Consider the following 24,433-nt stretch of genomic DNA (forward strand, 5'->3'; position numbering starts at 1 on the left):
GTGGGCACTGTCAGAGGGTCAGTGCTGAGGGAGCGGGCTCTGTTGGAGGGTCAGTGCTGATGGAGCGTGACACTGTTGGAGGGTCAGTGCTGAGGGAGTGGGCACTGTCAGAGGGTCAGAGCTGAGGGAGCACAGCACTGTCAGAGGGTATGCGCTGAGGGAGCACCGCACTGTCGGACGGTCAGTACTGAGGGTTGCGCCACACTGTCGGAGGGTCAGTGCTGAGGGGGTGGGCACTGTTGGAGGGTCAGTGCTGAGGGAGCGCCGCACTGTCAGAGGGTCAGCGCTGAGGGAGCACCGCACTGTCAGAGGGTCAGAGCTGAGGGAGCGCCTCACTGTCGGACGGTCAGTACTGAGGGAGCGCCACACTGTCGAAGGGTCAGTGCTGAGGGAATGGGCTCTGTCGGAGGGTCAGCGCTGAGGGAGTGGGCACTGTCAGAGGGTCAATGCTGAGGGAGCGGGCACTGTTGGAGGGTCAGTGCTGAGGTTGTGGGCACTCTTGGAGTGTCAGTGCTGAGGGAGTGGGCACTGTTGGAGGGTCAGTGCTGAGGGAGTGGGCTCTGTCGGAGGGTCAGTGCCGTGGGAGCGCCACACTGTCGGAGGGTCAGTGCTGAGGCAACACCGCACTGTCAGAGGGTCAGTGCTGAGGGAACACCGCACTGTCAGAGGGTCAGTGCTGAGGGAACACCGCACTGTCAGAGGGGCAGTGCTGAGGCAACGCTGCACTGTTGGAAGGTCAGTGCTGAGGGAGTGGGCACTGTTGGAGGGTCAGTGCTGAGGGAGTGGGTACTGTCAGAGGGCCTGCGCTGAGGGAGCGCCGCACTGTCAGAGGGTCAGTGCTGAGGGAGCTCCTCACTACCGGAGGGTCAGTGCTGAAGGAGCGCCTCACTGTCAGAGGTTCAGTGCTGAGGAACCGGGCTGTGTCGGAGTGTGAGTGCTGAGGCAATGCTGCACTGTTGGAGGGTCAGTGCTGAGGGAGTGGGCACTGTCGGAGGGTCAATGCTGAGGGAACGGGCTCTGTAGGAGGGTCAGTGCTGAGGGAACGGGCACTGTCGGAGGGTCAGTGCTGCGGGAATGGGCTCTGTCGGAGGGTCAGCGCTGAGGGAACACCGCACTGTCAGAGGGTCAGTGCAGAGGGAGCGGACTCTGTCGGAGGGTCAGTGCTGAGGGAGTGGGCACTGTCAGAGGGTCAGTGCTGAGGGAGCGGGCTCTGTTGGAGGGTCAGTGCTGATGGAGCGTGACACTGTTGGAGGGTCAGTGCTGAGGGAGTGGGCACTGTCAGAGGGTCAGAGCTGAGGGAGCACAGCACTGTCAGAGGGTATGCGCTGAGGGAGCACCGCACTGTCGGACGGTCAGTACTGAGGGTTGCGCCACACTGTCGGAGGGTCAGTGCTGAGGGGGTGGGCACTGTTGGAGGGTCAGTGCTGAGGGAGCGCCGCACTGTCAGAGGGTCAGCGCTGAGGGAGCACCGCACTGTCAGAGGGTCAGAGCTGAGGGAGCGCCTCACTGTCGGACGGTCAGTACTGAGGGAGCGCCACACTGTCGAAGGGTCAGTGCTGAGGGAATGGGCTCTGTCGGAGGGTCAGCGCTGAGGGAGTGGGCACTGTCAGAGGGTCAATGCTGAGGGAGCGGGCACTGTTGGAGGGTCAGTGCTGAGGTTGTGGGCACTCTTGGAGTGTCAGTGCTGAGGGAGTGGGCACTGTTGGAGGGTCAGTGCTGAGGGAGTGGGCTCTGTCGGAGGGTCAGTGCCGTGGGAGCGCCACACTGTCGGACGGTCAGTACTGAGGGAGCGCTGCACTGTCGGAGGGTCAGTGCTGAGGGAGTGGGCACTGTCAGAGGGTCAGTGCTGAGGGAGCGCCTCACTGTCAGAGGTTCAGTGCTGAGGAACCGGGCTGTGTCGGAGGGTCAGTGCTGAGGCAATGCTGCACTGTCAGAGGGTCAGTGCTGAGGGAGTGGGCACTGTCGAAGGGTCAGTGCTGAGGGAGTGCCGCACTGTCAGAGGTTCAGTGCTGAGGGACCGGGCTGTGTCGGAGGGTCAGTGCTGAGGCCATGCTGCACTGTTGCAGGGTCAGTGCTGATGGAGTTCGCACTGTCAGAGGGTCAGTGCTGAGGGAGTGGGCTCTGTCGGGGGGGTCAGTGCTGAGGGAGTGTGCACTGTCGGAGCGTAGGTGCTGAGGGACAGGGCACTGTCGGAGGGTCAGTGCTGAGGGAACAGGCACTGTCGGAGGGTCAGTGCTGTGGGAACGGGCTATGTCGGAGGGTCAGTGCTGAGGGAGTGCCGCACTGTCAGAGGTTCAGTGCTGAGGGACCGGGCTGTGTCAGAGGGTCAGTGCTGAGGCCATGCTGCACTGTTGCAGGGTCAGTGCTGATGGAGTTCGCACTGTCAGAGGGTCAATGCTGAGGGAGTGGGCTCTGTCGGAGGGTGTCAGTGCTGAGGGAGTGCGCACTGTCGTGGGGTCAGTGCTGAGGGAGCGCCTCACTGTCAGAGGTTCAGTGCTGAGGAACCGGGCTGTGTCGGAGGGTCAGTGCTGAGGCAATGCTGCACTGTCAGAGGGTCAGTGCTGAGGGAGTGGGCACTGTCAGAGGGTCAGTGCTGAGGGAGCGGGCTCTGTTGGAGGGTCAGTGCTGTTGGAGCGTGACACTGTTGAAGGGTCAGTGCTGTGGGAGCAGCGCACTGTCAGAGGGTCAGAGCTGAGGGAGCACCGCACTGTCAGAGGGTCTGCGCTGAGGGAGCACCGCACTGTCAGAGGGTCAGAGCTGAGGGAGCGCCTCACTGTCGGACGGTCAGTACTGAGGGTTGCGCCACACTGTCGGAGGGTCAGTGCTGAGGGAGTGGGCACTGTTGGAGGGTCAGTGCTGAGGGAGCGCCGCACTGTCAGAGGGTCAGCGCTGAGGGAGCACCGCACTGTCAGAGGGTCAGAGCTGAGGGAGCGCCTCACTGTCGGACGGTCAGTACTGAGGGAGCGCCACACTGTCGAAGGGTCAGTGCTGAGGGAGTGGGCACTGTCAGAGGGTCAATGCTGAGGGAGCGCCGCACTGTCGGAGGGTCAGTGCTGAGGGAGTGGGCACTGTCGGAGGGTCAGTGCTGAGGGAGCGCCTCACTGTCAGAGGTTCAGTGCTGAGGAACCGGGCTGTGTCGGAGGGTCAGTGCTGAGGCAATGCTGCACTGTCAGAGGGTCAGTGCTGAGGGAGTGGGCACTGTCGGAGGGTCAGTACTGAGGGAGCGCCACACTGTCGAAGGGTCAGTGCTGAGGGAGTGGGCACTGTCAGAGGGTCAATGCTGAGGGAGCGCCGCACTGTCGGAGGGTCAGTGCTGAGGGAGTGGGCACTGTCGGAGGGTCAGTGCTGAGGGAGCGCCTCACTGTCAGAGGTTCAGTGCTGAGGAACCGGGCTGTGTCGGAGGGTCAGTGCTGAGGCAATGCTGCACTGTCAGAGGGTCAGTGCTGAGGGAGTGGGCACTGTCGGAGGGTCAGTGCTGATGGAGTTCGCACTGTCGGAGGGTCAGTGCTGATGGAGTTCGCACTGTCGGATGATCAGTGCTGAGGGAGCGCCGCACTGTCGGAGGATCAGTGCTGAGGGAGCGCCGCACTGTCGGAGGGTCAGTGCTGAGGGAGCGCCTCACTACCGGAGGGTCAGTGCTGAGGGAACGGGCTTTGTTGGAGGGTCAGTGCTGAGGGAGCGCCGCACTGTTGGAGGTCAGTGCTGAGGGAATGGGCACTGTCAGAGGTCAGTGCTGAGGGAATGGGCACTGTCAGAGGTTCAGTGCTGAGGGAGTGCTGCACTGTCAGAGGTTCAGTGCTGAGGGACCGGGCTGTGTCAGAGGGTCAGTGCTGAGGCCATGCTGCACTGTTGCAGGGTCAGTGCTGATGGAGTTCGCACTGTCAGAGGGTCAGTGCTGAGGGAGTGGGCTCTGTCGGAGGGTCAGTGCTGAGGGAGTGGGCTCTGTCGGGGGTGTCAGTGCTGAGGGAGTGCGCACTGTCGGGGGGTCAGTGCTGAGGGAGCGCCTCACTGTCAGAGGTTCAGTGCTGAGGAACCGGGCTGTGTCGGAGGGTCAGTGCTGAGGCAATGCTGCACTGTCAGAGGGTCAGTGCTGAGGGAGTGGGCACTGTCGGAGGGTCAGTGCTGAGGGAGCGGGGCACTCTCAGAGGGTCAGTGCTGAGGGAGTTGGCACAGTCGGAGGGTCAGTGCTGAGGGAGTGGGCTCTATAGGAGGGTCAGTGCTGAGGGAGCGTGACACTGTTGAAGGGTCAGTGCTGTGGGAGCAGCGCACTGTCAGAGGGTCAGAGCTGAGGGAGCACCGCACTGTCAGAGAGTCTGCGCTGAGGGAGCACCGCACTGTCGGACGGTCAGTACTGAGGGAGTGCCACACTGTCGGAGGGTCAGTGCTGAGGGAGTGGGCACTGTTGGAGGGTCAGTGCTGAGGGAGCGCCGCACTGTCAGAGGGTCAGCGCTGAGGGAGCACCGCACTGTCAGAGGGTCAGCGCTGAGGGAGCACCGCACTGTCAGAGGGTCAGAGCTGAGGGAGCGCCTCACTGTCGGACGGTCAGTACTGAGGGAGCGCCACACTGTCGAAGGGTCAGTGCTGAGGGAGTGGGCACTGTTGGAGGGTCAGTGCTGAGGGAGTGGGCACTGTCAGAGGGTCAGTGCTGAGGGAGCGCCGCACTGTCGGCGGGTCAGTGCTGAGGGAGCGCCTCACTGTCAGAGGTTCAGTGCTGAGGAACCGGGCTGTGTCGGAGGGTCAGTGCTGAGGCAATGCTGCACTGTCAGAGGGTCAGTGCTGAGGGAGCGAGCTCTGTTGGAGGGTCAGTGCTGATGGAGTTCGCACTGTCGGAGGGTCAGTGCTGAGGGAGTGGGCTCTGTCGGAGGGTCAGTGCTGAGGGAGTGGGCACTGTCAGAGGGTCAGTGCTGAGGGAGCGCCGCACTGTCGGATGATCAGTGCTGAGGGAGCACCGCACTGTCGGAGGGTCAGTGCTGAGGGAGCGCCGCACTGTCGGAGGATCCGTGCTGAGGGAGCGCCGCACTGTCGGAGGGTCAGTGCTGAGGGAGCGCCTCACTACCGGAGGGTCAGTGCTGAGGGAACGGGCTGTGTTGGAGGGTCAGTGCTGAGGGAGCGCCGCACTGTTGGAGGGTCAGTGCTGAGGGAATGGGCACTGTCGGAGGGTCAGTGCTGAGGGAGTGCCGCACTGTCAGAGGTTCAGAGCTGAGGGACCGGGCTGTGTCAGAGGGTCAGTGCTGAGGCCATGCTGCACTGTTGCAGGGTCAGTGCTGATGGAGTTCGCACTGTCAGAGGGTCAGTGCTGAGGGAGTGGGCACTGTCGGGGGGTCAGTGCTGAGGGAGTGTGCACTGTCGGAGGGTCAGTGCTGCGGGAACGGGCTCTGTCGGAGGGTCAGTGCTGAGGGAGTGGGCACTGTCGGAGGGTCAGTGCTGCGGGAACGGGCTCTGTCGGAGGGTCAGTGCTGAGGGAGTGGGCACTGTCGGAGGGTCAGTGCTGAGGGAGCGGGCACTGTCAGAGGGTCAGTGCTGAGGGAATGGGCACTGTCGGAGGGTCAGCGCTGAGGGAGTGCCGCACTGTCAGAGGTTCAGTGCTGAGGGACCGGGCTGTGTCAGAGGGTCAGTGCTGAGGCCATGCTGCACTGTTGCAGGGTCAGTGCTGATGGAGTTCGCTCTGTCAGAGGGTCAGTGCTGAGCGAGTGGGCTCTGTCGGAGGGTCAGTGCTGAGGGAATGGGCTCTGTCGGGGGTGTCAGTGCTGAGGGAGTGGGCACTGTCGGGGGGTCAGTGCTGAGGGAGTGTGCACTATCGGAGTGTAGGTGCTGAGGGACAGGGCACTGTCGGAGGGTCAGTGCTGAGCGAACGGGCACTGTCGGAGGGTCAGTGCTGCGGGAACGGGCTCTGTTGGAGGGTCAGTGCTGAGGGAGCAGTGCACTGTCGGACGGTCAGTGCTGAGGGAATGGGCACTGTCGGATGGTCAGTGCTGAGGGAGCGCCGCACTGTTGGGGGTTCAGTGCTGAGGGAGTGGGCACTGTCGGAGGGTCAGTGCCGAGGGAGTGTGCACTGTCGGAGTGTAGGTGCTGAGGGACAGGGCACTGTCGGAGGGTCAGTGCTGAGGGAACGGGCACTGTCGGAGGGTCAGTGCTGAGGGAACGGGCACTGTCGGAGGGTCAGTGCTGAGGGAGCGGGCACTGTCGGAGGGTCAGTGCTGAGGGAACGGGCACTGTCGGAGTGTCAGTGCTGCGGGAACGGGCACTGTCAGAGGGTCAGCGCTGAGGGAGTGGGCTCTGTGGGAGGTTCAACACAAACATTATTACCCTGTAGAACCCCCTCGCGGGATGGAGCACACAGTATTTCTGAGCCAGAAAGTGAAGGAAAGCCTCCAGCTCGGAGGAGCTCACTGCCTCAGTGAGTTCTCTTTGCTGTCAGCCTCTGTGACAGTCGCACAGGAGGCTTCGCAGAGCGTCCGGGTGTTTTTGTCACAGTCTGGTGTTTTAAAGGGCTGTGGGGACCATGCCCTGACTTAGCCACCTTCCTGACCAGTGGGGCCAGGGTACTGGCACTCGGTGTTGCCGTTTTAAGAGTCTGCCTGGTTGATCGCTGAGAATGTGGACGGCACAAGAGGGTGTTTTGAGCGCTGTTTTGTGTGTTTCTCTCCTTACGCCCACCAGCAGTGTGACCCTGCGTGGCTTAAGAGGCAGATTTCGACAAAGGGACAGGCTTGTACCAGGGTGTATGCTCTGGTGAGGAGGTTCCGGCTGAGGATCCTGGTTGTCTCAGGTTATTTCCAGTTTAAGGGGCAGGAGCTGCTGCTGTTTGCTCAGATTAGATGGGCTAAGCTGCTGGGAGCGGGGAGGGTGTGGGGTTTTTTTTTCGATGTGGATGTTGTCAGCCTCAGTCCCTGGGGCAGGCAGGGACGCACAAACACCGAGGATGGATTTCAATGTGAAGAAGCTGGCTTCGGGCGCTGGGGTTTTCTTCAGCCGGGCCGTGCAGGTGAGAGGCTTCTCGTTCGGTGCCAGCCCTAACCCCAGCCCCCACCCCCGGGGGTGGGTGTGGGAAGGGGCTACGTACAGGGAGCTACATTCAGGCAGGTCTGCTGGGGGCAGTGCTCGGGGGAGCTCACTGTGACAGGAACAACTCCACCCCGGGGGGGCACGGGGAGAGAGTGGGGCAGGGAGGGGGCACGGGGAGAGAGTGGGGCAGGGAGGGGGCACGGGGAGAGAGTGGGGCAGGGAGGGGGCACGGGGAGAGAGTGGGGCAGGGAGGGGGCGGGGGGAGAGAGTGGGGCAGGGAGGGGGCACGGGGAGAGAGTGGGGCAGGGAGGGGGCACGGGGAGAGAGTGGGGCAGGGAGGGGGCACGGGGAGAGAGTGGGGCAGGGAGGGGGCACGGGGAGAGAGTGGGGCAGGGAGGGGGCGGGGGGAGAGAGTGGGGCAGGGAGGGGGCGGGGGGAGAGAGTGGGGCAGGGGGCGGGGGGGAGAGTGGGGAAGGGGGCGGTGGGGAGAGTGGGGCAGGGGGGCGGGGGGGAGAGTGGGGCAGGGGGGCGGGGGAGGGGGGGAGAGTGGGGCGGGGGGGAGGGGGGGAGAGTGGGGCGGGGGGGAGGGGGGGGAGAGTGGGGCGGGGGGGAGGGGGGGAGAGTGGGGCGGGGGGGAGGGGGGGGAGAGTGGGGCGGGGGGGAGGGGGGGGAGAGTGGGGCGGGGGGGAGGGGGGGGAGAGTGGGGCGGGGGGGAGGGGGGGGAGAGTGGGGCGGGGGGGAGGGGGGGGAGAGTGGGGCGGGGGGGAGAGTGGGGCGGGGGGGAGTGGGGCAGGGGGCGGAGGGGGGGAGAGTGGGGCGGGGGGGAGTGGGGCAGGGGGCGGAGGGGGGGAGAGTGGGGCGGGGGGAGGGGGGGAGAGGGGGGAGGGGGGGAGAGTGGGGCGGGGGGGAGGGGGGGGAGAGTGGGGCGGGGGGGAGTGGGGCAGGGGGCGGGGGGGAGAGGGGGGAGGGGGGGAGAGTGGGGCGGGGGGGAGGGGGGGGAGAGTGGGGCGGGGGGGAGGGGGGGAGAGTGGGGCGGGGGGGAGGGGGGGGAGAGTGGGGCGGGGGGGAGGGGGGGGAGAGTGGGGCGGGGGGGAGGGGGGGGAGAGTGGGGCGGGGGGGAGGGGGGGGAGAGTGGGGCGGGGGGGAGGGGGGGGAGAGTGGGGCGGGGGGGAGAGTGGGGAGAGTGGGGCGGGGGGGGGAGTGGGGCGGGGGGGAGTGGGGCAGGGGGCGGAGGGGGGGAGAGTGGGGCGGGGGGGAGTGGGGCAGGGGGCGGAGGGGGGGAGAGTGGGGCGGGGGGGAGTGGGGCAGGGGGCGGAGGGGGGGAGAGTGGGGCGGGGGGAGGGGGGGAGAGGGGGGAGGGGGGGAGAGTGGGGCGGGGGGAGGGGGGGGAGAGTGGGGCGGGGGGGAGTGGGGCAGGGGGCGGGGGGGAGAGGGGGGAGGGGGGGAGAGTGGGGCGGGGGGGAGGGGGGGGAGAGTGGGGCGGGGGGGAGTGGGGCGGGGGGGAGGGGGGGGAGAGTGGGGCGGGGGGGAGTGGGGCAGGGGGCGGGGGGGAGAGTGGGGCGGGGGGGAGTGGGGCAGGGGGCGGAGGGGGGGAGAGTGGGGCGGGGGGAGGGGGGGAGAGGGGGGAGGGGGGGAGAGTGGGGCGGGGGGGAGGGGGGGAGAGTGGGGCGGGGGGAGGGGGGGAGAGGGGGGAGGGGGGGAGAGTGGGGCGGGGGGGAGGGGGGGAGAGTGGGGCGGGGGGGAGGGGGGGAGAGTGGGGCGGGGGGCGGGGGGGAGAGTGGGGCGGGGGGGAGTGGGGCAGGGGGCGGGGGGGAGAGTGGGGCGGGGGGGAGGGGGGGAGAGTGGGGCGGGGGGGAGGGGGGGAGAGGGGAGAGGGGGGGAGAGTGGGGCAGGGGGGAGGGGGGGAGAGGGGGGAGGGGGGGGAGAGTGGGGCGGGGGGGAGGGGGGGAGAGGGGGGAGGGGGGGGAGAGTGGGGCGGGGGGGAGGGGGGGAGAGGGGAGAGGGGGGGGAGAGTGGGGCAGGGGGGAGGGGGGGAGAGGGGGGAGGGGGGGGAGAGTGGGGAGGGGGGGGAGGGGGGGGAGGGGGGGAGAGGGGGGAGAGTGGGGCGGGGGAGAGGGGGGAGAGTGGGGCGGGGGGGAGGGGGGAGGGGGGGAGAGGGGGGAGGGGGGGAGAGGGGGAGAGGGGGGCGGGGGGGAGAGGGGGGCAGGGGGGAGGGGGGGGAGAGGGGGGAGAGGGGGGCAGGGGGGAGGGGGGGGAGAGGGGGGAGGGGGGGGAGGGGGGAGGGGGGGAGAGGGGGGCGGGGGGGGAGAGGGGGGCGGGGGGGGAGAGTGGGGCGGGGGGGAGTGGGGCAGGGCGGGGGGGAAGAGTGGGGCGGGGGGGGAGAGTGGGGCGGGGGGGAGTGGGGCAGGGGGCGGGGGGAAGAGTGGGGCGGGGGGGAGAGTGGGGCGGGGGGGAGTGGGGCAGGGGGCGGGGGGAAGAGGGGGGAGGGGGGGAGAGGGGGGCGGGGGGGGAGAGTGGGGCGGGGGGGAGTGGGGCAGGGGGCGGGGGAAGAGTGGGGCGGGGGGGGAGAGTGGGGCGGGGGGGAGTGGGGCAGGGGGCGGGGGGAAGAGTGGGGCGGGGGGGAGAGTGGGGCGGGGGGGAGTGGGGCAGGGGGCGGGGGGAAGAGTGGGGCGGGGGGGAGAGTGGGGCGGGGGGGAGTGGGGCAGGGGGCGGGGGGGAGAGTGGGGCGGGGGGGAGGGGGGAGGGGGGAGAGTGGGGCGGGGGGGAGTGGGGCAGGGGGCGGGGGGGAGTGGGGCAGGGGGCGGGGGGGAGTGGGGCAGGGGGCGGGGGGGAGAGTGGGGCGGGGGGGAGGGGGGAGGGGGGAGAGTGGGGCGGGGGGGAGGGGGGAGGGGGGAGAGTGGGGCGGGGGGGAGGGGGGCGGGGGGGAGAGTGGGGCGGGGGGGAGAGTGGGGAGGGGGGGAGAGTGGGGAGGGGGGGAGAGTGGGGCGGGGGGGAGAGTGGGGCGGGGGGGAGGGGGGAGGGGGGAGAGTGGGGCGGGGGGGAGGGGGGAGGGGGGGAGAGTGGGGCGGGGGGGAGAGTGGGGCGGGGGGGAGAGTGGGGCGGGGGGGAGAGTGGGGCGGGGGGGAGAGTGGGGAGGGGGGGAGTGGGGAGGGGGGGAGTGGGGAGGGGGGGAGTGGGGCGGGGGGGAGTGGGGCGGGGGGGAGAGTGGGGCGGGGGGGAGAGTGGGGCGGGGGGGAGAGTGGGGCGGGGGGGAGAGTGGGGAGGGGGGGAGAGTGGGGCGGGGGGGAGAGTGGGGCGGGGGGGAGGGGGGAGGGGGGCGGGGGGGAGAGTGGGGAGGGGGGGAGAGTGGGGAGGGGGGGAGAGTGGGGCGGGGGGGGGAGTGGGGCAGGGGGCGGGGGGAAGAGTGGGGCGGGGGGCGGGGGGGAGAGCGGGGCGGGGGGGAGAGTGGGGCGGGGGGCGGGGGGGAGAGTGGGGCGGGGGGGAGAGTGGGGCGGGGGAGGGGGGGAGAGTGGGGCGGGGGAGGGGGGGAGAGTGGGGCGGGGGGGCGGGGGAGGGGGGGAGAGTGGGGCGGGGGGGAGTGGGGCAGGGGGCGGGGGGAGAGTGGGGCGGGGGGGAGTGGGGCAGGGGGCGGGGGGGAGAGTGGGGCGGGGGGGAGTGGGGCAGGGGGCGGGAGGGAGAGTGGGGCGGGGGGGAGTGGGGCAGGGGGCGGGGGGAAGAGTGGGGCGGGGGGGAGTGGGGCAGGGGGCGGGGGGAAGAGTGGGGCGGGGGGGAGTGGGGCAGGGGGCGGGGGGAAGAGTGGGGCGGGGGGGAGTGGGGCAGGGGGCGGGGGGAAGAGTGGGGCGGGGGGGAGTGGGGCAGGGGGCGGGGGGAAGAGTGGGGCGGGGGGGAGTGGGGCAGGGGGTGGGGGGAAGAGTGGGGCGGGGGGCGGGGGGGAGAGCGGGGCAGAGGGGACAGCGGGGCAGGGAGCGGGGGGAGAGCAGAGCCGGGGGAGAGCGGCGCGGGGGGGCGAACAGGGCAGGGAGCGGGCGGAGAGCGTGGCGGGGGGTAGAGCGGGGGGAGAGCGGGGCGGGAGGGAGAGCGGGGCAGGGAGAGGGGGGAGAGCGGGGCGGGGGGGAGAGCGGGGCGGGAGGGAGAGCGGGGCAGGGAGAGGGGGGAGAGCGGGGCGGGAGGGAGAGCGGGGCAGGGAGAGGGGGGAGAGCGGGGCGGGAGGGAGAGCGGGGCAGGGAGAGGGGGGAGAGCGGGGCGGGGGGGAGAGCGGGGCGGGAGGGAGAGCGGGGCAGGGAGAGCGGGGCAGGGAGCGGGGGGAGAGCGGGGCAGGGGGGACAGCGGGGCAGGGAGCGTGGGGAGAGCGGGGCAGGGGGGACAGCGGGGCAGGGAGCGGGGGAGAGCGGGGCAGGGGGGACAGCGGGGCAGGGAGCGGGGGAGAGCGGGGCAGGGGGGACAGCGGGGCAGGGAGCGGGGGGAGAGCAGAGCCGGGGGAGAGCGGGGCGGGGGGGCGAACAGGGCAGGGAGCGGGGGGAGAGCGTGGCGGGGGGTAGAGCGGGGGGAGAGCGGGGCGGGAGGGAGAGCGGGGCAGGGAGAGGGGGGAGAGCGGGGCGGGAGGGAGAGCGGGGCAGGGAGAGGGGGGAGAGCGGGGCGGGAGGGAGAGCGGGGCAGGGAGAGCGGGGCAGGGAGCGGGGGGACAGCGGGGCAGGGGGGACAGCGGGGCAGGGAGCGGGGGGAGAGCGGGGCAGGGGGGACAGCGGGGCAGGGAGCAGGGGGAGAGCGGGGCAGGGGGCGGGGCGGGGGGGAGAGCGGGGCCGGGGGGGAGCGGGGCCGGGGGAGAGCGGGGCGGGAGGGAGAGCGGGGCAGGGAGAGGGGGGTGAGCGGGGCAGGGAGAGGGGGGAGAGCGGGGCGGGAGGGAGAGCGGGGCGGGAGGGAGAGCGGGGCAGGGAGAGGGGGGAGAGCGGGGGGGGGGAGAGCGGGGCGGGAGGGAGAGCGGGGGAGGGAGAGCGGGGCAGGGGGGAGAGCGGAGCGGGGGGAGAGCGGAGCGGGGCAGGGAGCGGGGGGAGAGCGGAGCGGGGCAGGGGGCGGGGGGAGAGCGGGGCAGGGGGCGGGGGGAGAGCGGGGCAGGGGGCGGGGGGAGAGCGGGGCAGGGGGCGGGGGGAGAGCGGGGCGGGGGGAGAGCGGGGCAGGGGGCGGGGGGAGAGCGGGGCAGGGGGCGGGGGGAGAGCGGGGCAGGGGGCGGGGAGAGCGGGGCAGGGGGCGGGGAGAGCGGGGCAGGGGGCGGGGGGAGAGCGGGGCAGGGGGCGGGGGGAGAGCGGGGCAGGGGGCGGGGGGAGAGCGGGGCAGGGGGCGGGGGGAGAGCGGGGCAGGGGGCGGGGGGAGAGCGGGGCAGGGGGCAGGGGGCGGGGGGAGAGCGGGGCAGGGGGCGGGGGGAGAGCGGGGCAGGGGGCGGGGGGAGAGCGGGGCAGGGGGCAGGGGGCGGGGGGAGAGCGGGGCAGGGGGCGGGGGGAGAGCGGGGCAGGGGGCAGGGGGCGGGGGGAGAGCGGGGCAGGGGGCGGGGGGAGAGCGGGGCAGGGGGCAGGGGGCGGGGGGAGAGCGGGGCAGGGGGCGGGGGGAGAGCGGGGCAGGGGGCGGGGGGAGAGCGGGGCAGGGGGCGGGGGGAGAGCGGGGCAGGGAGCGGGGTGGGGGGGAGAGCGGGGCGGGGGGGGAGCGGGGCCGGGCGAGAGCGGGGCAGGGAGCGGGGGGAGAGCGTGGCGGGGGGTAGAGCGGGGGGAGAGCGGGGCGGGAGGGAGAGCGGGGCAGGGAGATGGGGGAGAGCGGGGCGGGAGGGAGAGCGGGGCAGGGAGAGGGGGGAGAGCGGGGCGGGAGGGAGAGCGGGGGAGGGAGAGCGGGGCAGGGAGCGGGGGGAGAGCGGGGCAGGGGGGGCAGGGGGCGGGGGGAGAGCGGGGCAGGGGGCGGGGGGAGAGCGGGGCAGGGAGCGGGGTGGGGGGGAGAGCGGGGCGGGGGGGGAGCGGGGCCGGGCGAGAGCGGGGCAGGGAGCGGGGGGAGAGCGTGGCGGGGGGTAGAGCGGGGGGAGAGCGGGGCGGGAGGGAGAGCGGGGCAGGGAGATGGGGGAGAGCGGGGCGGGAGGGAGAGCGGGGCAGGGAGAGGGGGGAGAGCGGGGCGGGAGGGAGAGCGGGGCAGGGAGCGGGGGGAGAGCGGGGCAGGGGGGACAGCGGGGCAGGGAGCTGGGGGAGAGCGGGGCAGGGAGCGGGGGGAGAGCGGGGCAGGGGGAGAGCGGGGCAGGGAGCGGGGGGAGAGCGGGGCAGGGAGCTGGGGGAGAGCGGGGCAGGGGGGAGAGCGGGGCAGGGAGCGGGGGGAGAGCGGGGCGGGGGGGAGAGCGGGGCAGGGAGCGGGGGGAGAGCGGGGCGGGGGGGAGAGCGGGGCAGGGAGCCGGGGGAGAGCGGGGCGGGGGGGAGAGCGGGGCAGGGAGCGGGGGAGAGCGGGGCGGGGGGGAGAGCGGGGCAGGGAGCGGGGGAGAGCGGGGCGGGGGGGAGAGCGGGGCAGGGAGCGGGGGAGAGCGGGGCGGGGGGGAGAGCGGGGCAGGGAGCTGGGGAGAGCGGGGCGGCGGGGAGAGCGGGGCAGGGAGCGGGGGAGAGCGGGGCAGGGAGCGGGGGAGAGCGGGGCGGGGAGCGGGGGAGAGCGGGGCTGGGGGGAGAGCGGGGCAGGGAGCGGGGGAGAGCGGGGCAGGGGGGACAGCGGGGCAGGGAGCGGGGGGAGAGCGGTGCGGGGGGGACAGCGGGGCAGGGAGCGGGGGGAGAGCGGTCCGGGGGCATAGCGTGGCAGGGAGCGGGGGGAGAGCAGAGCGGGGCAGGGAGCGGGGTGAGAGCGGGGCAGGGAGCGGGGGGAGAGCGGGGCTGGGGGGAGAGCGGGGCAGGGGGCTTGGGGGAGAGCGGGGCGGGGGGGGGCGAACGGGGCAGGGAGCCGGGGGAGAGCGGGGCGGGGGGGGGGGCGAACGGGGCAGGGAGCGGGGGGAGAGCTGGGCGCGGGAGGGAGCCGGGGGGAGAGCGGGGCGGGGGACGGAGCCGGGGGGAGAGCGGGGCAGAGAGCGGCGGGAGAGCGGGGCAGGGAGCGGCGGGCGAGCGGGGCGGGAGGGAGAGCGGGGCAGGGAGAGCGGGGCAGGGAGCGGGGGGAGAGCGGGGCAGGGGGGACAGCGGGGCAGGGAGCGGGGGGAGAGCGGGGCAGGGGGGACAGCGGGGCAGGGAGCAGGGGGAGAGCGGGGCAGGGGGCGGGGCGGGGGGGAGAGCGGGGCCGGGGGGGAGCGGGGCCGGGGGCGAGCAGGGCGGGAGGGAGAGCGGGGCAGGGAGAGGGGGGTGAGCGGGGCGGGAGGGAGAGCGGGGCAGGGAGAGGGGGGAGAGCGGCGCGGGAGGGAGAGCGGGGCAGGGAGAGGGGGGAGAGCGGGGCGGGAGGGAGAGCCGGGGGGGGAGAGCGGGGCGGGAGGGAGAGCCGGGGGGGGAGAGCGGGGCGGGAGGGAGAGCGGGGGAGGGAGAGCGGGGCAGGGGGGACAGCGGGGCAGGGAGCGGGGGGAGAGCGGAGCGGGGGGAGAGCGGAGCGGGGCAGGGAGCGGGGGGGAGAGCGGAGCGGGGCAGGGAGCGGGGGGAGAGCGGAGCGGGGCAGGGAGCGGGGGGAGAGCGGGGCAGGGGGCGGGGGGAGAGCGGGGCAGGGGGCGGGGGGAGAGCGGGGCAGGGGGCGGGGGGAGAGCGGGGCAGGGGGCGGGGGGAGAGCGGGGCAGGGGGCGGGGGGAGAGCGGGGCAGGGGGCGGGGGGAGAGCGGGGCAGGGGGCGGGGGGAGAGCGGGGCAGGGGGCGGGGGGAGAGCGGGGCAGGGGGCGGGGGGAGAGCGGGGCAGGGGGCGGGGGGAGAGCGGGGCAGAGGGCGGGGGGAGAGCGGGGCAGGGGGCGGGGGGAGAGCGGGGCAGGGGGCGGGGGGAGAGCGGGGCAGGGGGCGGGGGGAGAGCGGGGCAGGGGGCGGGGGGAGAGCGGGGCAGGGGGCGGGGGGAGAGCGGGGCAGGGAGCGGGGTGGGGGGGAGAGCGGGGCGGGGGGGGAGCGGGGCCGGGCGAGAGCGGGGCAGGGAGCGGGGGGAGAGCGTGGCGGGGGGTAGAGCGGGGGGAGAGCGGGGCGGGAGGGAGAGCGGGGCAGGGAGATGGGGGAGAGCGGGGCGGGAGGGAGAGCGGGGCAGGGAGAGGGGGGAGAGCGGGGCGGGAGGGAGAGCGGGGGAGGGAGAGCGGGGCAGGGAGTGGGGGGAGAGCGGGGCAGGGGGAGAGCGGGGCAGGGGGAGAGCGGGGCAGGGAGCTGGGGGAGAGCGGGGCAGGGAGCGGGGGGAGAGCGGGGCAGGGGGAGAGCGGGGCAGGGAGCTGGGGGAGAGCGGGGCGGGGGGGAGAGCGGGGCAGGGAGCTGGGGGAGAGCGGGGCGGGGGGGAGAGCGGGGCAGGGAGCTGGGGGAGAGCGGGGCGGGGGGGGAGAGCGGGGCAGGGAGCTGGGGGAGAGCGGGGCAGGGGGGAGAGCGGGGCAGGGAGCGGGGGGAGAGCGGGGCGGGGGGGAGAGCGGGGCAGGGAGCGCGGGGGAGAGCGGGGCGGGGGGGAGAGCGGGGCAGGGAGCGGGGGAGAGCGGGGCGGGGGGGAGAGCGGGGCAGGGAGCGGGGGAGAGCGGGGCGGGGGGGAGAGCGGGGCAGGGAGCGGGGGAGAGCGGGGCAGGGGGGACAGCGGGGCAGGGAGCGGGGGGAGAGCGGGGCAGGGAGCGGGGGGAGAGCGGGGCAGGGAGCCGGGGGAGCGGGGGGAGAGCGGGGCTGGGGGGAGAGCGGGGCAGGGGGCTTGGGGGAGAGCGGGGCGGGGGGGGGGCGAACGGGGCAGGGAGCCGGGGGAGAGCGGGGCGGGGGGGGGGGGGCCGGGGGTAGCTGGAGTAGTGCGGGGCAGAGAGCGGCGGGAGAGCGGGGCAGGGAGCGGGGGGAGAGCGGGGCGGCGGGGAGAGCGGGGCAGGGAGCGGGGGGGAGCGGGGGAGAGCGGGGCAGGGGGGACAGCGGGGCAGGGAGCGGGGGAGAGCGGGGCAGGGAGCGGGGGGAGAGCAGAGCCGGGGGAGAGCGGGGCGGGGGGGCGAACAGGGCAGGGAGCGGGGAGAGAGCGGGGCGGGGGGTGCGAACGGGGCAGGGAGCCGGGGGAGAGCGGGGCGGGGGGGGGGGGCGAACGGGGCAGGGAGCGGGGGGAGAGCTGGGCGCGGGAGGGAGCCGGTGGGAGAGCGGGGCGGGGGACGGAGCCGGGGGGAGAGCGGGGCGGGGGGGAGAGCCGGGCAGGGAGCTGGAGTAGAGCGGGGCAGGGAGCGGGGGGAGAGCGGGGTAGGGAGCGGGGGGAGAGCGGGGTAGGGAGCGGGGGGAGAGCGGGGTAGGGAGCGGGGGGAGAGCGGGGCAGGGAGCGGGGGAGAGCGGGGCAGGGAGCGGGGGGAGAGCGGGGCAGGGAGCGGGGGGAGAGCGGGGCAGGGAGCGGGGGGAGAGCGGGGCAGGGAGCGGGGGGAGAGCGGGGCAGGGAGCGGGGGAGAGCGGGGCGGGGGGGGAGAGCGGGGCAGGGAGCGGGGGGGAGCGGGGCTGGGGGGAGAGCGGGGCAGGGAGCCGGTGGAGAGCGGGGCGGGGGGGGAGCGGGGCGGGGGGGGGCGAACGGGGCAGGGCGCGGGGGGAGAGCGGGGCTGGGGGGGGGCGAACGGGGCAGGGAGCGGTGGGAGAGCGGGGCGGGGGGGGCGAACGGGGCAGGGAGCGGGGGGAGAGCGGGGCGGGGGGGAGCGAACGGGGCAGGGAGCGGGGGGAGAGCTGGGCGCGGGAGGGAGCCGGGGGGAGAGCGGGGCGGGGGACGGAGCCGGGGGGAGAGCGGGGCGGGGGGGAGAGCCGGGCAGGGAGCTGGAGTAGAGCGGGGCTGGGGGGAGAGCGGGGCAGGGAGCGGGGGGAGAGCGGGGCCGGGGGGAGAGCCGGGCAGGGAGCTGGAGTAGAGCGGGGCTGGGGGGAGAGCGGGGCAGGGAGCGGGGGGAGAGCGGGGCCGGGGGGAGAGCCGGGCAGGGAGCTGGAGTAGAGCGGGACTGGGGGGAGAGCGGGGCAGGGAGCGGGGGGAGAGCGGGGCAGGGGGGAGAGCCGGGCAGGGAGCTGGAGTAGAGTGGGGCTGGGGGGAGAGCGGGGCAGGGAGCGGGGGGAGAGCGGGGCGGGGGGGAGAGTGGGGCAGGGAGCGGGGGGAGAGTGGGGTGGGGGGGAGAGCGGGGCAGGGAGTGGGGGGGAGCGGGGGAGAGCGGGGTGGGGGGGGAGAGCGGGGCAGGGAGCGGGGGCGAGCGGGGTAGAGCGGGGCAGGGGGGACAGCGGGGCAGGGAGCGGGGGAGAGCGTGGCAGGGGGGACAGCGGGGCAGGGAGCGGGGGAGAGCGGGGCAGGGGGGACAGCGGGGCAGGGAGCGGGGGGAGAGCAGGGCAGCGGGGACAGCGGGGCAGGGAGCGGGGGGAGAGCGGGGCAGGGGGGACAGCGGGGCAGGGAGCGGGGGGAGAGCGGGGCAGGGGGGACAGCGGGGCAGGGAGCGGGGGGAGAGCGGGGCGGGGGGGAGCGGGGCAGGGAGCGGGGGGAGAGCGGGGCGGGGGGGAGCGGGGCAGGGAGCTGGGGAGAGCAGAGCGGGGGGAGAGCCGGGCAGGGAGCGGGGGGCGAGCGGGGCAGGGAGCGCGGGGAGAGCGGGGCCGGGGGGAGAGCGGGGCAGGGGGCTGGGGGGAGAGCGGGGCAGGGAGCCGGGGGAGAGTGGGGCGGGGGGGAGACCGGGGCAGGCAGCGGGGGTAGAGCGGGGCGGGAGGGGTCGAACGGGGCAGGGAGCGGGGAGAGAGCGGGGCGGGGCGGGCGAACGGGGCAGGGAGCGGGGGGAGAGCGGGGCGGGGGGGGCGAACGGGGCAGGGAGCGGGAGGAGAGCGGGGCTGGGGGGGCGAACGGGGCAGGGAGTGGGGGGAGAGCGGGGCGGGGGAGGGAGCCGGGTGGAGAGCGGGGCGGGGGACGGAGCCGGGGGGAGAGCGGGGCGGTGGAGGGAGCCGGGGGGAGAGCGGGGCGGGGGAGCGAGCGGGCCGGAGGGTAGAGCGGGGCGGGGGCGGGAGCCGGGGGAGAGCGGGGCGGTGGGGAGAGCGGGGCGGTGGGGAGAGCGGGGCGGTGGGGAGAGCGGGGCGGGGGAGGGAGCGGGGCGGGGGAGGGAGCGGGGGGGGGGAGAGCGGGGCGGGGGAGGGAGCGGGGGGAGAGCGGGGCGGGGGAGGGAGCGGGGGGAGAGCGGGGCGGTGGGGAGAGCGGGGCGGGGGAGGGAGCGGGGGGAGAGCGGGGCGGTGGGGAGAGCGGGGCGGGGGAGGGAGCGGGGGGAGAGCGGGGCGGGGGAGGGAGCGGGGCGGGGGAGGGGGCGGGGGAGGGAGCGGGGGGAGAGCGGGGCGGTGGGGAGAGCGAGGCGGGGGAGGGAGCGGGGGGAGAGCGGGGCGGTGGGGAGAGCGGGGCGGGGGAGGGAGCGGGGGGAGAGCGGGGCGGTAGGGAGAGCGGGGTGGGGGAGTGAGCGGGGGGAGAGCGGGGCGGGGGAGTGAGCGGGGCGGGGGAGGGAGCGGGGGGAGAGCGGGGCGGTAGGGAGAGCGGGGTGGGGGAGTGAGCGGGGGGAGAGCGGGGCGGGGGAGTGAGCGGGGGGAGAGCGGGGCGGTGGGGAGAGCGGGGCGGGGGAGGGAGCGGGGGGAGAGCGGGGCGGTGGGGAGAGCGGGGCGGGGGAGGGAGCGGGGGGAGAGCGGGGCGGGAGGGAGAGCGGGGCGGGGGAGGGAGCCGGGGGAGAGCGGGGCGGTGGGGAGAGCGGGGCGGGGGAGGGAGCCGGGGGAGAGCGGGGCGATGGGGAGAGCGGGGCCGGGGAGGGAGCGGGTGGAGAGCGGGGCGATGGGGAGAGCGGGGCCGGGGAGGGAGCGGGTGGAGAGCGGGGCGATGGGGAGAGCGGGGCCGGGGAGGGAGCGGGTGGAGAGCGGGGCGATGGGGAGAGCGGGGCCGGGGAGGGAGCGGGTGGAGAGCGGGGCGGTGGGGAGAGCGGGGCGGGGGAGTGAGCCGGGGGGAGAGCGGGGCGGTGGGGAGAGCGGGGCGGTGGGGAGAGCGGGGCGGGGGGGAGAGCGGGGCGGTGGGGAGAGCGGGGCGGGGGAGGGAGCCGGGGGAGAGCGGGGCGGTGGGGAGAGCGGGGCGGTGGGGAGAGCGGGGCGGTGGGGAGAGCGGGGCGGTGGGGAGAGCGGGGCGGTGGGGAGAGCGGGGCGGGGGAGGGAGCGGGGGGAGAGCGGGGCGGTGGGGAGAGCGGGGCGGGGGAGGGAGCGGGGGGAGAGCGGGGCGGTGGGGAGAGCGGGGCGGGGGAGGGAGCGGGGGGAGAGCGGGGGGAGAGCGGGGCGGGGGAGGGAGCGGGGGAGAGGGGGGTGGGGGAGGGAGCGGGGGGAGAGCGGGGCGGGGGAGGGAGCGGGGGGAGAGCGGGGCGGGGGAGGGAGCGGGGGGAGAGCGGGGCTGGGGAGGGAGCGGGGGGAGAGCGGGGCGGTGGGGAGAGCGGGGCGGGGGAGGGAGCGGGGCGGTGGGGAGAGCGGGGCGGGGGAGGGAGCGGGGGGAGAGCGGGGCTGGGGAGGGAGCGGGGGGAGAGCGGGGCGGTGGGGAGAGCGGGGCGGGGGAGGGAGCGGGGCGGTGGGGAGAGCGGGGCGGGGGAGGGAGCGGGGGGAGTGCGGGGCGGTGGGGAGAGCGGGGCGGGGGAAGGAGCGGTCGGAGAGCGGGGCCGGGGGGAGAGCTGGGGAGGTAGCGGGGGGGAGAGCGGGGCGGGGGAGGGAGCGGGGCGAGAGCAGGGTGGGGGAGAGAGCGGGGTGGGGGAGAGAGCCGGGTGGGGGAGGGAGCGGGGGGATAGCGTGGCGGGGGGAGAGCGGGGCGGGGGAGGGAGCGGGGCGAGAGCAGGGTGGGGGAGAGAGCGGGGTGGGGGAGAGAGCCGGGTGGGGGAGGGAGCGGGGGGATAGCGTGGCGGGGGGAGAGCGGGGCGGGGGAGGGAGCGGGAGGAGAGCGGGGCGGGGGAGGGAGCGGGGGGAGAGCGGGGCGGGGGAGGGGAGGGAGCGGGGAGAGAGCGGGGCGGGGGAGAGAGCGGGGTCGGGGAGGGAGCCGGGGGAGAGCGGGGCGATGGGGAGAGCGTGGCGGGGGGGAGAGCAGGGTGGGGGGGAAAGCGGGGCGGTGGGGAGAGCGGGGCGGGGGAGGGGGCCGGGGGGAGAGCGGGGCAGGGTGCGGTGGGAGACCGGGGCTGGGGGGAGAGCGGGGCAGGGAGCGGGGGGAGAGCGGGGCAGGGAGGAGTGGGAGTGCGGGGCAGGGACTGGGGGGAGAGCGGGGCAAGGAGCGGGGGTGAGAGCGGGGCGGGGGGGAGAGTGGGGCAGGGAGCGGGGGGGAGCGGGGGAGAGCGGGGCAGGGAGCCGGGGGAGAGCGGGGGGAGTGCGGGGCTGGGGGGAGAGCGGGGCATGGAGCGGGGGCAGAGCGGGGCAGGGAGGGGGTGGGAGAGCAGGGCAGGGAGCGGGGCAGGGAGGGGGTGGGAGAGCGGGGCAAGGAGTGGGGTGAGAGCGGGGCGGGGAGAGCGGGGCTGGGAGGGGGTGGGAGAGCGGGGCAAGGAGCGGGGTGAGAGCGGGGCGGGGGAGAGCGGGGAAGGGAGCGGGGGGAGTGCGGGGCGGGGGGGAGAGCGGGGCAGGGAGCGGGGGGAGAGCGGGGCGGGGGGGAGAGCGGGGCAGGGAGCGGGGGGAGAGCGGGGCGGGGGGGAGAGCGGTGCAGGGAGCGGGGGGAGAGCGGGGCGGGGGGGAGAGTGGGGCAGGGAGCGGGGGAGAGCGGGGCAGGGGGGACAGCGGGGCAGGGAGCGGGGGAGAGCGGGGCAGGGGGGACAGCGGGGCAGGGAGCGGGGGGAGAGCGGGGCGGGGCAGGGAGCTGGGGGAGAGCGGGGCGGGGGGAGAGCGGGGCAGGGAGCGGGGGGAGAGCGGGGCAGGGAGCGGGGGGAGAGCTGGGCGGGGGGGAGAGCGGGGCAGGGAGCGGGGGGAGAGCGGGGAAGAGCGGGGCAGGGGGGACAGCGGGGCAGGGAGCGGGGGAGAGCGGGGCAGGGGGGACAGCGGGGCAGGGAGCGGGGGAGAGCGGGGAAGGGGGGACAGCGGGGCAGGGAGCGGGGGAGAGCGGGGCAGGGGGGACAGGGGGGCAGGGAGCCGGGGGAGAGCGGGGCAGGGAGCGGGGCAGGGAGCGGGGGGAGAGCGGGGCAGGGAGCGGGGGAGTGCAGGGCAGGGAGCGGGGGGAGAGCGGGGCAGGGAGCCGAGGGAGCGCGGGGAGAGCAGGGCAGGGAGCGGGGGGAGAGCGGGGCTGGGGGGAGAGCGGGGCAGGGGGCTGGGGGGAGAGCAGGGCAGGGAGCCGGGGGAGAGCGGGGCAGGGGGGAGAGCGGGGCGGGGGGGGGCGAACGGGGCAGGGAGCGGGGGGAGAGCGGGGCGGGGGGGGCGAACGGGGCAGGGAGCGGGGGGAGAGCGGGGCGGCGGGGGGCGAACGGGGCAGGGAGCGGGGGGAGAGCTGGGCGGGGGACGGAGCCGGGGGGAGAGCGGGGTGGGGGGGAGAGCCGGGCAGGGAGCTGGAGTAGAGCGGGGCCGGGGGGAGAGCGGGGCAGGGAGCGGGGGGAGAGCGGGGCCGGGGGGAGAGCGGGGCGGGGGGGAGAGCGGGGCAGGGAGCGGGGGGAGAACGGGGCGGGGGGGAGAGCGGGGCAGGGAGCGGGGGGAGAGTGGGGCGGGGGGGAGAGCGGGGCAGGGAGCCGGGGGAGAGCGGGGCAGGGAGCGGGGGGAGAGCGGGGCAGGGAGCCGGGGGAGAGCGGGGCAGGGAGCGGGGGGAGAGCGGGGCAGGGGGGAGAGCGGGGCAGGGAGCGGGGGGAGAGCGGGGCCGGGGGGAGAGCGGGGCAGGGAGCGGGGGGAGAGCGGGGCCGGGGGGAGAGCGGGGCAGGGAGCGGGGGAGAACGGGGCGGGGGGGAGAGCGGGGCAGGGAGCGGGGGGAGAGTGGGGCGGGGGGGAGAGCGGGGCAGGGAGCCGGGGGAGAGCGGGGCAGGGAGCGGGGGGAGAGCGGGGCAGGGGGGACAGCGGGGCAGGGAGCGGGGGAGAGCAGAGCGGGGGGAGAGCGGGGCAGGGAGCTGGGGGGGAGCGGGGCAGGGAGCGGGGGGAGAGCGGGGCTGGGGGGAGAGCGGGGCAGGGGGCTGGGGGGAGAGCGGGGCAGGGAGCCGGGGGAGAGCGGGGCAGGGGGCTGGGGGGAGAGCGGGGCAGGGAGCCGGGCAGAGCGGGGCAGGGGGGAGAGCGGGGCGGGGGGGGCGAACGGGGCAGGGAGCGGGGGGAGAGCGGGGCCGGGGGGGCGAACGGGGCAGGGAGCGGGGGGAGAGCGGGGCCGGGGGGAGAGCGGGGCAGGGAGCGGGGGGAGAACGGGGCGGGGGGGAGAGCGGGGCAGGGAGCGGGGGGGAGAGTGGGGCGGGGGGGAGAGCGGGGCAGGGAGCCGGGGGAGAGCGGGGCAGGGAGCGGGGGGAGAGCGGGGCAGGGGGGGGAGCGGGGGAGAGCAGAGCGGGGGGAGAGCGGGGCAGGGAGCCGGGGGGGAGCGGGGCAGGGAGCGGGGGGAGAGCGGGGCTGGGGGGAGAGCGGGGCAGGGGGCTGGGGGGAGAGCGGGGCAGGGAGCCGGGGGAGAGCGGGGCAGGGGGCTGGGGGGAGAGCGGGGCAGGGAGCCGGGGGAGAGCGGGGCAGGGGGGGCGAACGGGGCGGGGGGGGCGAACGGGGCAGGGAGCGGGGGGAGAGCGGGGCCGGGGGGGCGAACGGGGCAGGGAGCGGGGCGGGGGGGTGCGAACGGGGCAGGGAGCGGGGGGAGAGCGGGGCGGGGGGGGGCAAACGGGGCAGGGAGCGGGGGGAGAGCTGGGCGCGGGAGGGAGCCGGGGGGAGAGCGGGGCGGGGGACGGAGCCGGGGGGAGAGCGGGGTGGGGGGGAGAGCCGGGCAGGGAGCTGGAGTAGAGCGGGGCGGGGGGGAGAGCGGGGCAGGGAGCGGGGGGAGAGCGGGGCGGGGGGGAGAGCGGGGCAGGGAGCGGGGGGAGAGCGGGGCGGGGGGGAGAGCGGGGCAGGGAGCGGGGGGAGAGCGGGGCGGGGGGGAGAGCGGGGCAGGGAGCGGGGGGAGAGCGGGGCGGGGGGGAGAGCGGGGCAGGGAGCGGGGGGAGAGCGGGGCGGGGGGGAGAGCGGGGCAGGGAGCGGGGGGAGAGCGGGGCGGGGGGGAGAGCGGGGCAGGGAGCGGGGGGAGAGCGGGGCGGGGGGGAGAGCGGGGCAGGGAGCGGGGGGAGAGCGGGGCGGGGGGGAGAGCGGGGCAGGGAGCGGGGGGAGAACGGGGCGGGGGGGAGAGCGGGGCAGGGAGCGGGGGGAGAACGGGGCGGGGGGGAGAGCGGGGCAGGGAGCGGGGGGAGAACGGGGCGGGGGAGAGAGCGGGGGGAGAACGGGGCGGGGGGGAGAGCGGGGCAGGGAGCGGGGGGAGAGCGGGGCGGGGGGGAGAGCGGGGCAGGGAGCGGGGGGAGAGCGGGGCGGGGGGGAGAGCGGGGCAGGGAGCGGGGGGAGAGCGGGGCGGGGGGGAGAGCGGGGCAGGGAGCGGGGGGGAGTGGGGGAGAGCGGGGCAGGGGGGACAGCGGGGCAGGGAGCGGGGGAGAGCGGGGCAGGGGGGACAGCGGGGCAGGGAGCGGGGGGAGAGCGGGACGGGGGGGAGCGGGGCAGGGAGCGGGGGAGAGCAGAGCGGGGGGAGAGCGGGGCAGGGAGCGGGGGGAGAGCGGGGCAGGGAGCGGGGGGAGAGCGGGGCGGGGGGGAGCGGGGCAGGGAGCGGGGGAGAACAGAGCGGGGGGAGAGCGGGGCAGGGAGCGGGGGGAGAGCGGGGCAGGGAGCGGGGGGAGAGCGGGGCAGGGAGCGGGGGGAGAGCGGGGCAGGGAGCGCGGGGAGAGCGGGGCCGAGGGGAGAGCGGGGCAGGGGGCGGGGGGAGAGCGGGGCAGGGAGCCGGGGGAGAGTGGGGCGGGGGGGAGAGCGCGGCAGGCAGCGGGGGTAGAGCGGGGCGGGGGGGGTCGAACGGGGCAGGGAGCGGGGAGAGAGCGGGGCGGGGGGGGCGAACGGGGCAGGGAGCGGGGGGAGAGCGGGGCGGGGGGGGCGAACGGGGCAGGGAGCGGGGGGAGAGCGGGGCGGGGGGGGCGAACAGGGCAGGGAGCGGGGGGAGAGCGGGGCGGGGGGGGCGAACGGGGCAGGGAGCGGGGGGAGAGCGGGGCGGGGGGGGCGAACGGGGCAGGGAGCGGGGGGAGAGCGGGGCGGGGGGGGCGAACGGGGCAGGGAGCTGGGGGAGAGCGGGGCGGGGGGGGCGAACGGGGCAGGGAGCTGGGGGAGAGCGGGGCGGGG

The 24,433-nt window shown here is 76.9% G+C and overlaps 1 protein-coding gene across 5 annotated transcripts in view; it reads left to right on the top strand.

Annotated features, from left to right (window-relative positions):
• The first annotated feature begins 6,445 nt into the window (after nucleotides 1-6,445).
• sh3glb2b (SH3-domain GRB2-like endophilin B2b) overlaps nucleotides 6,446-24,433 on the top strand; it is a 126,975-nt gene continuing 108,987 nt past the window's right edge. For 2 of the 5 annotated variants that reach the window (XM_059638407.1, XM_059638410.1), the window contains exon 1: nucleotides 6,447-6,985. In XM_059638407.1, coding sequence (XP_059494390.1) covers nucleotides 6,866-6,985 — 120 coding nt within the window. In that variant the 5' untranslated portion in view covers nucleotides 6,447-6,865. Of the gene's footprint in view, nucleotides 6,986-24,433 lie in introns of all 5 variants that reach the window. The other 3 variants (XM_059638406.1, XM_059638409.1, XM_059638408.1) reach the window with 2 other exon arrangements.

The sequence above is a fragment of the Stegostoma tigrinum genome, chromosome 29 (genome assembly GCF_030684315.1).
Source record: "Stegostoma tigrinum isolate sSteTig4 chromosome 29, sSteTig4.hap1, whole genome shotgun sequence".
Classification (NCBI taxonomy): Eukaryota; Metazoa; Chordata; class Chondrichthyes; order Orectolobiformes; family Stegostomatidae; genus Stegostoma; species Stegostoma tigrinum.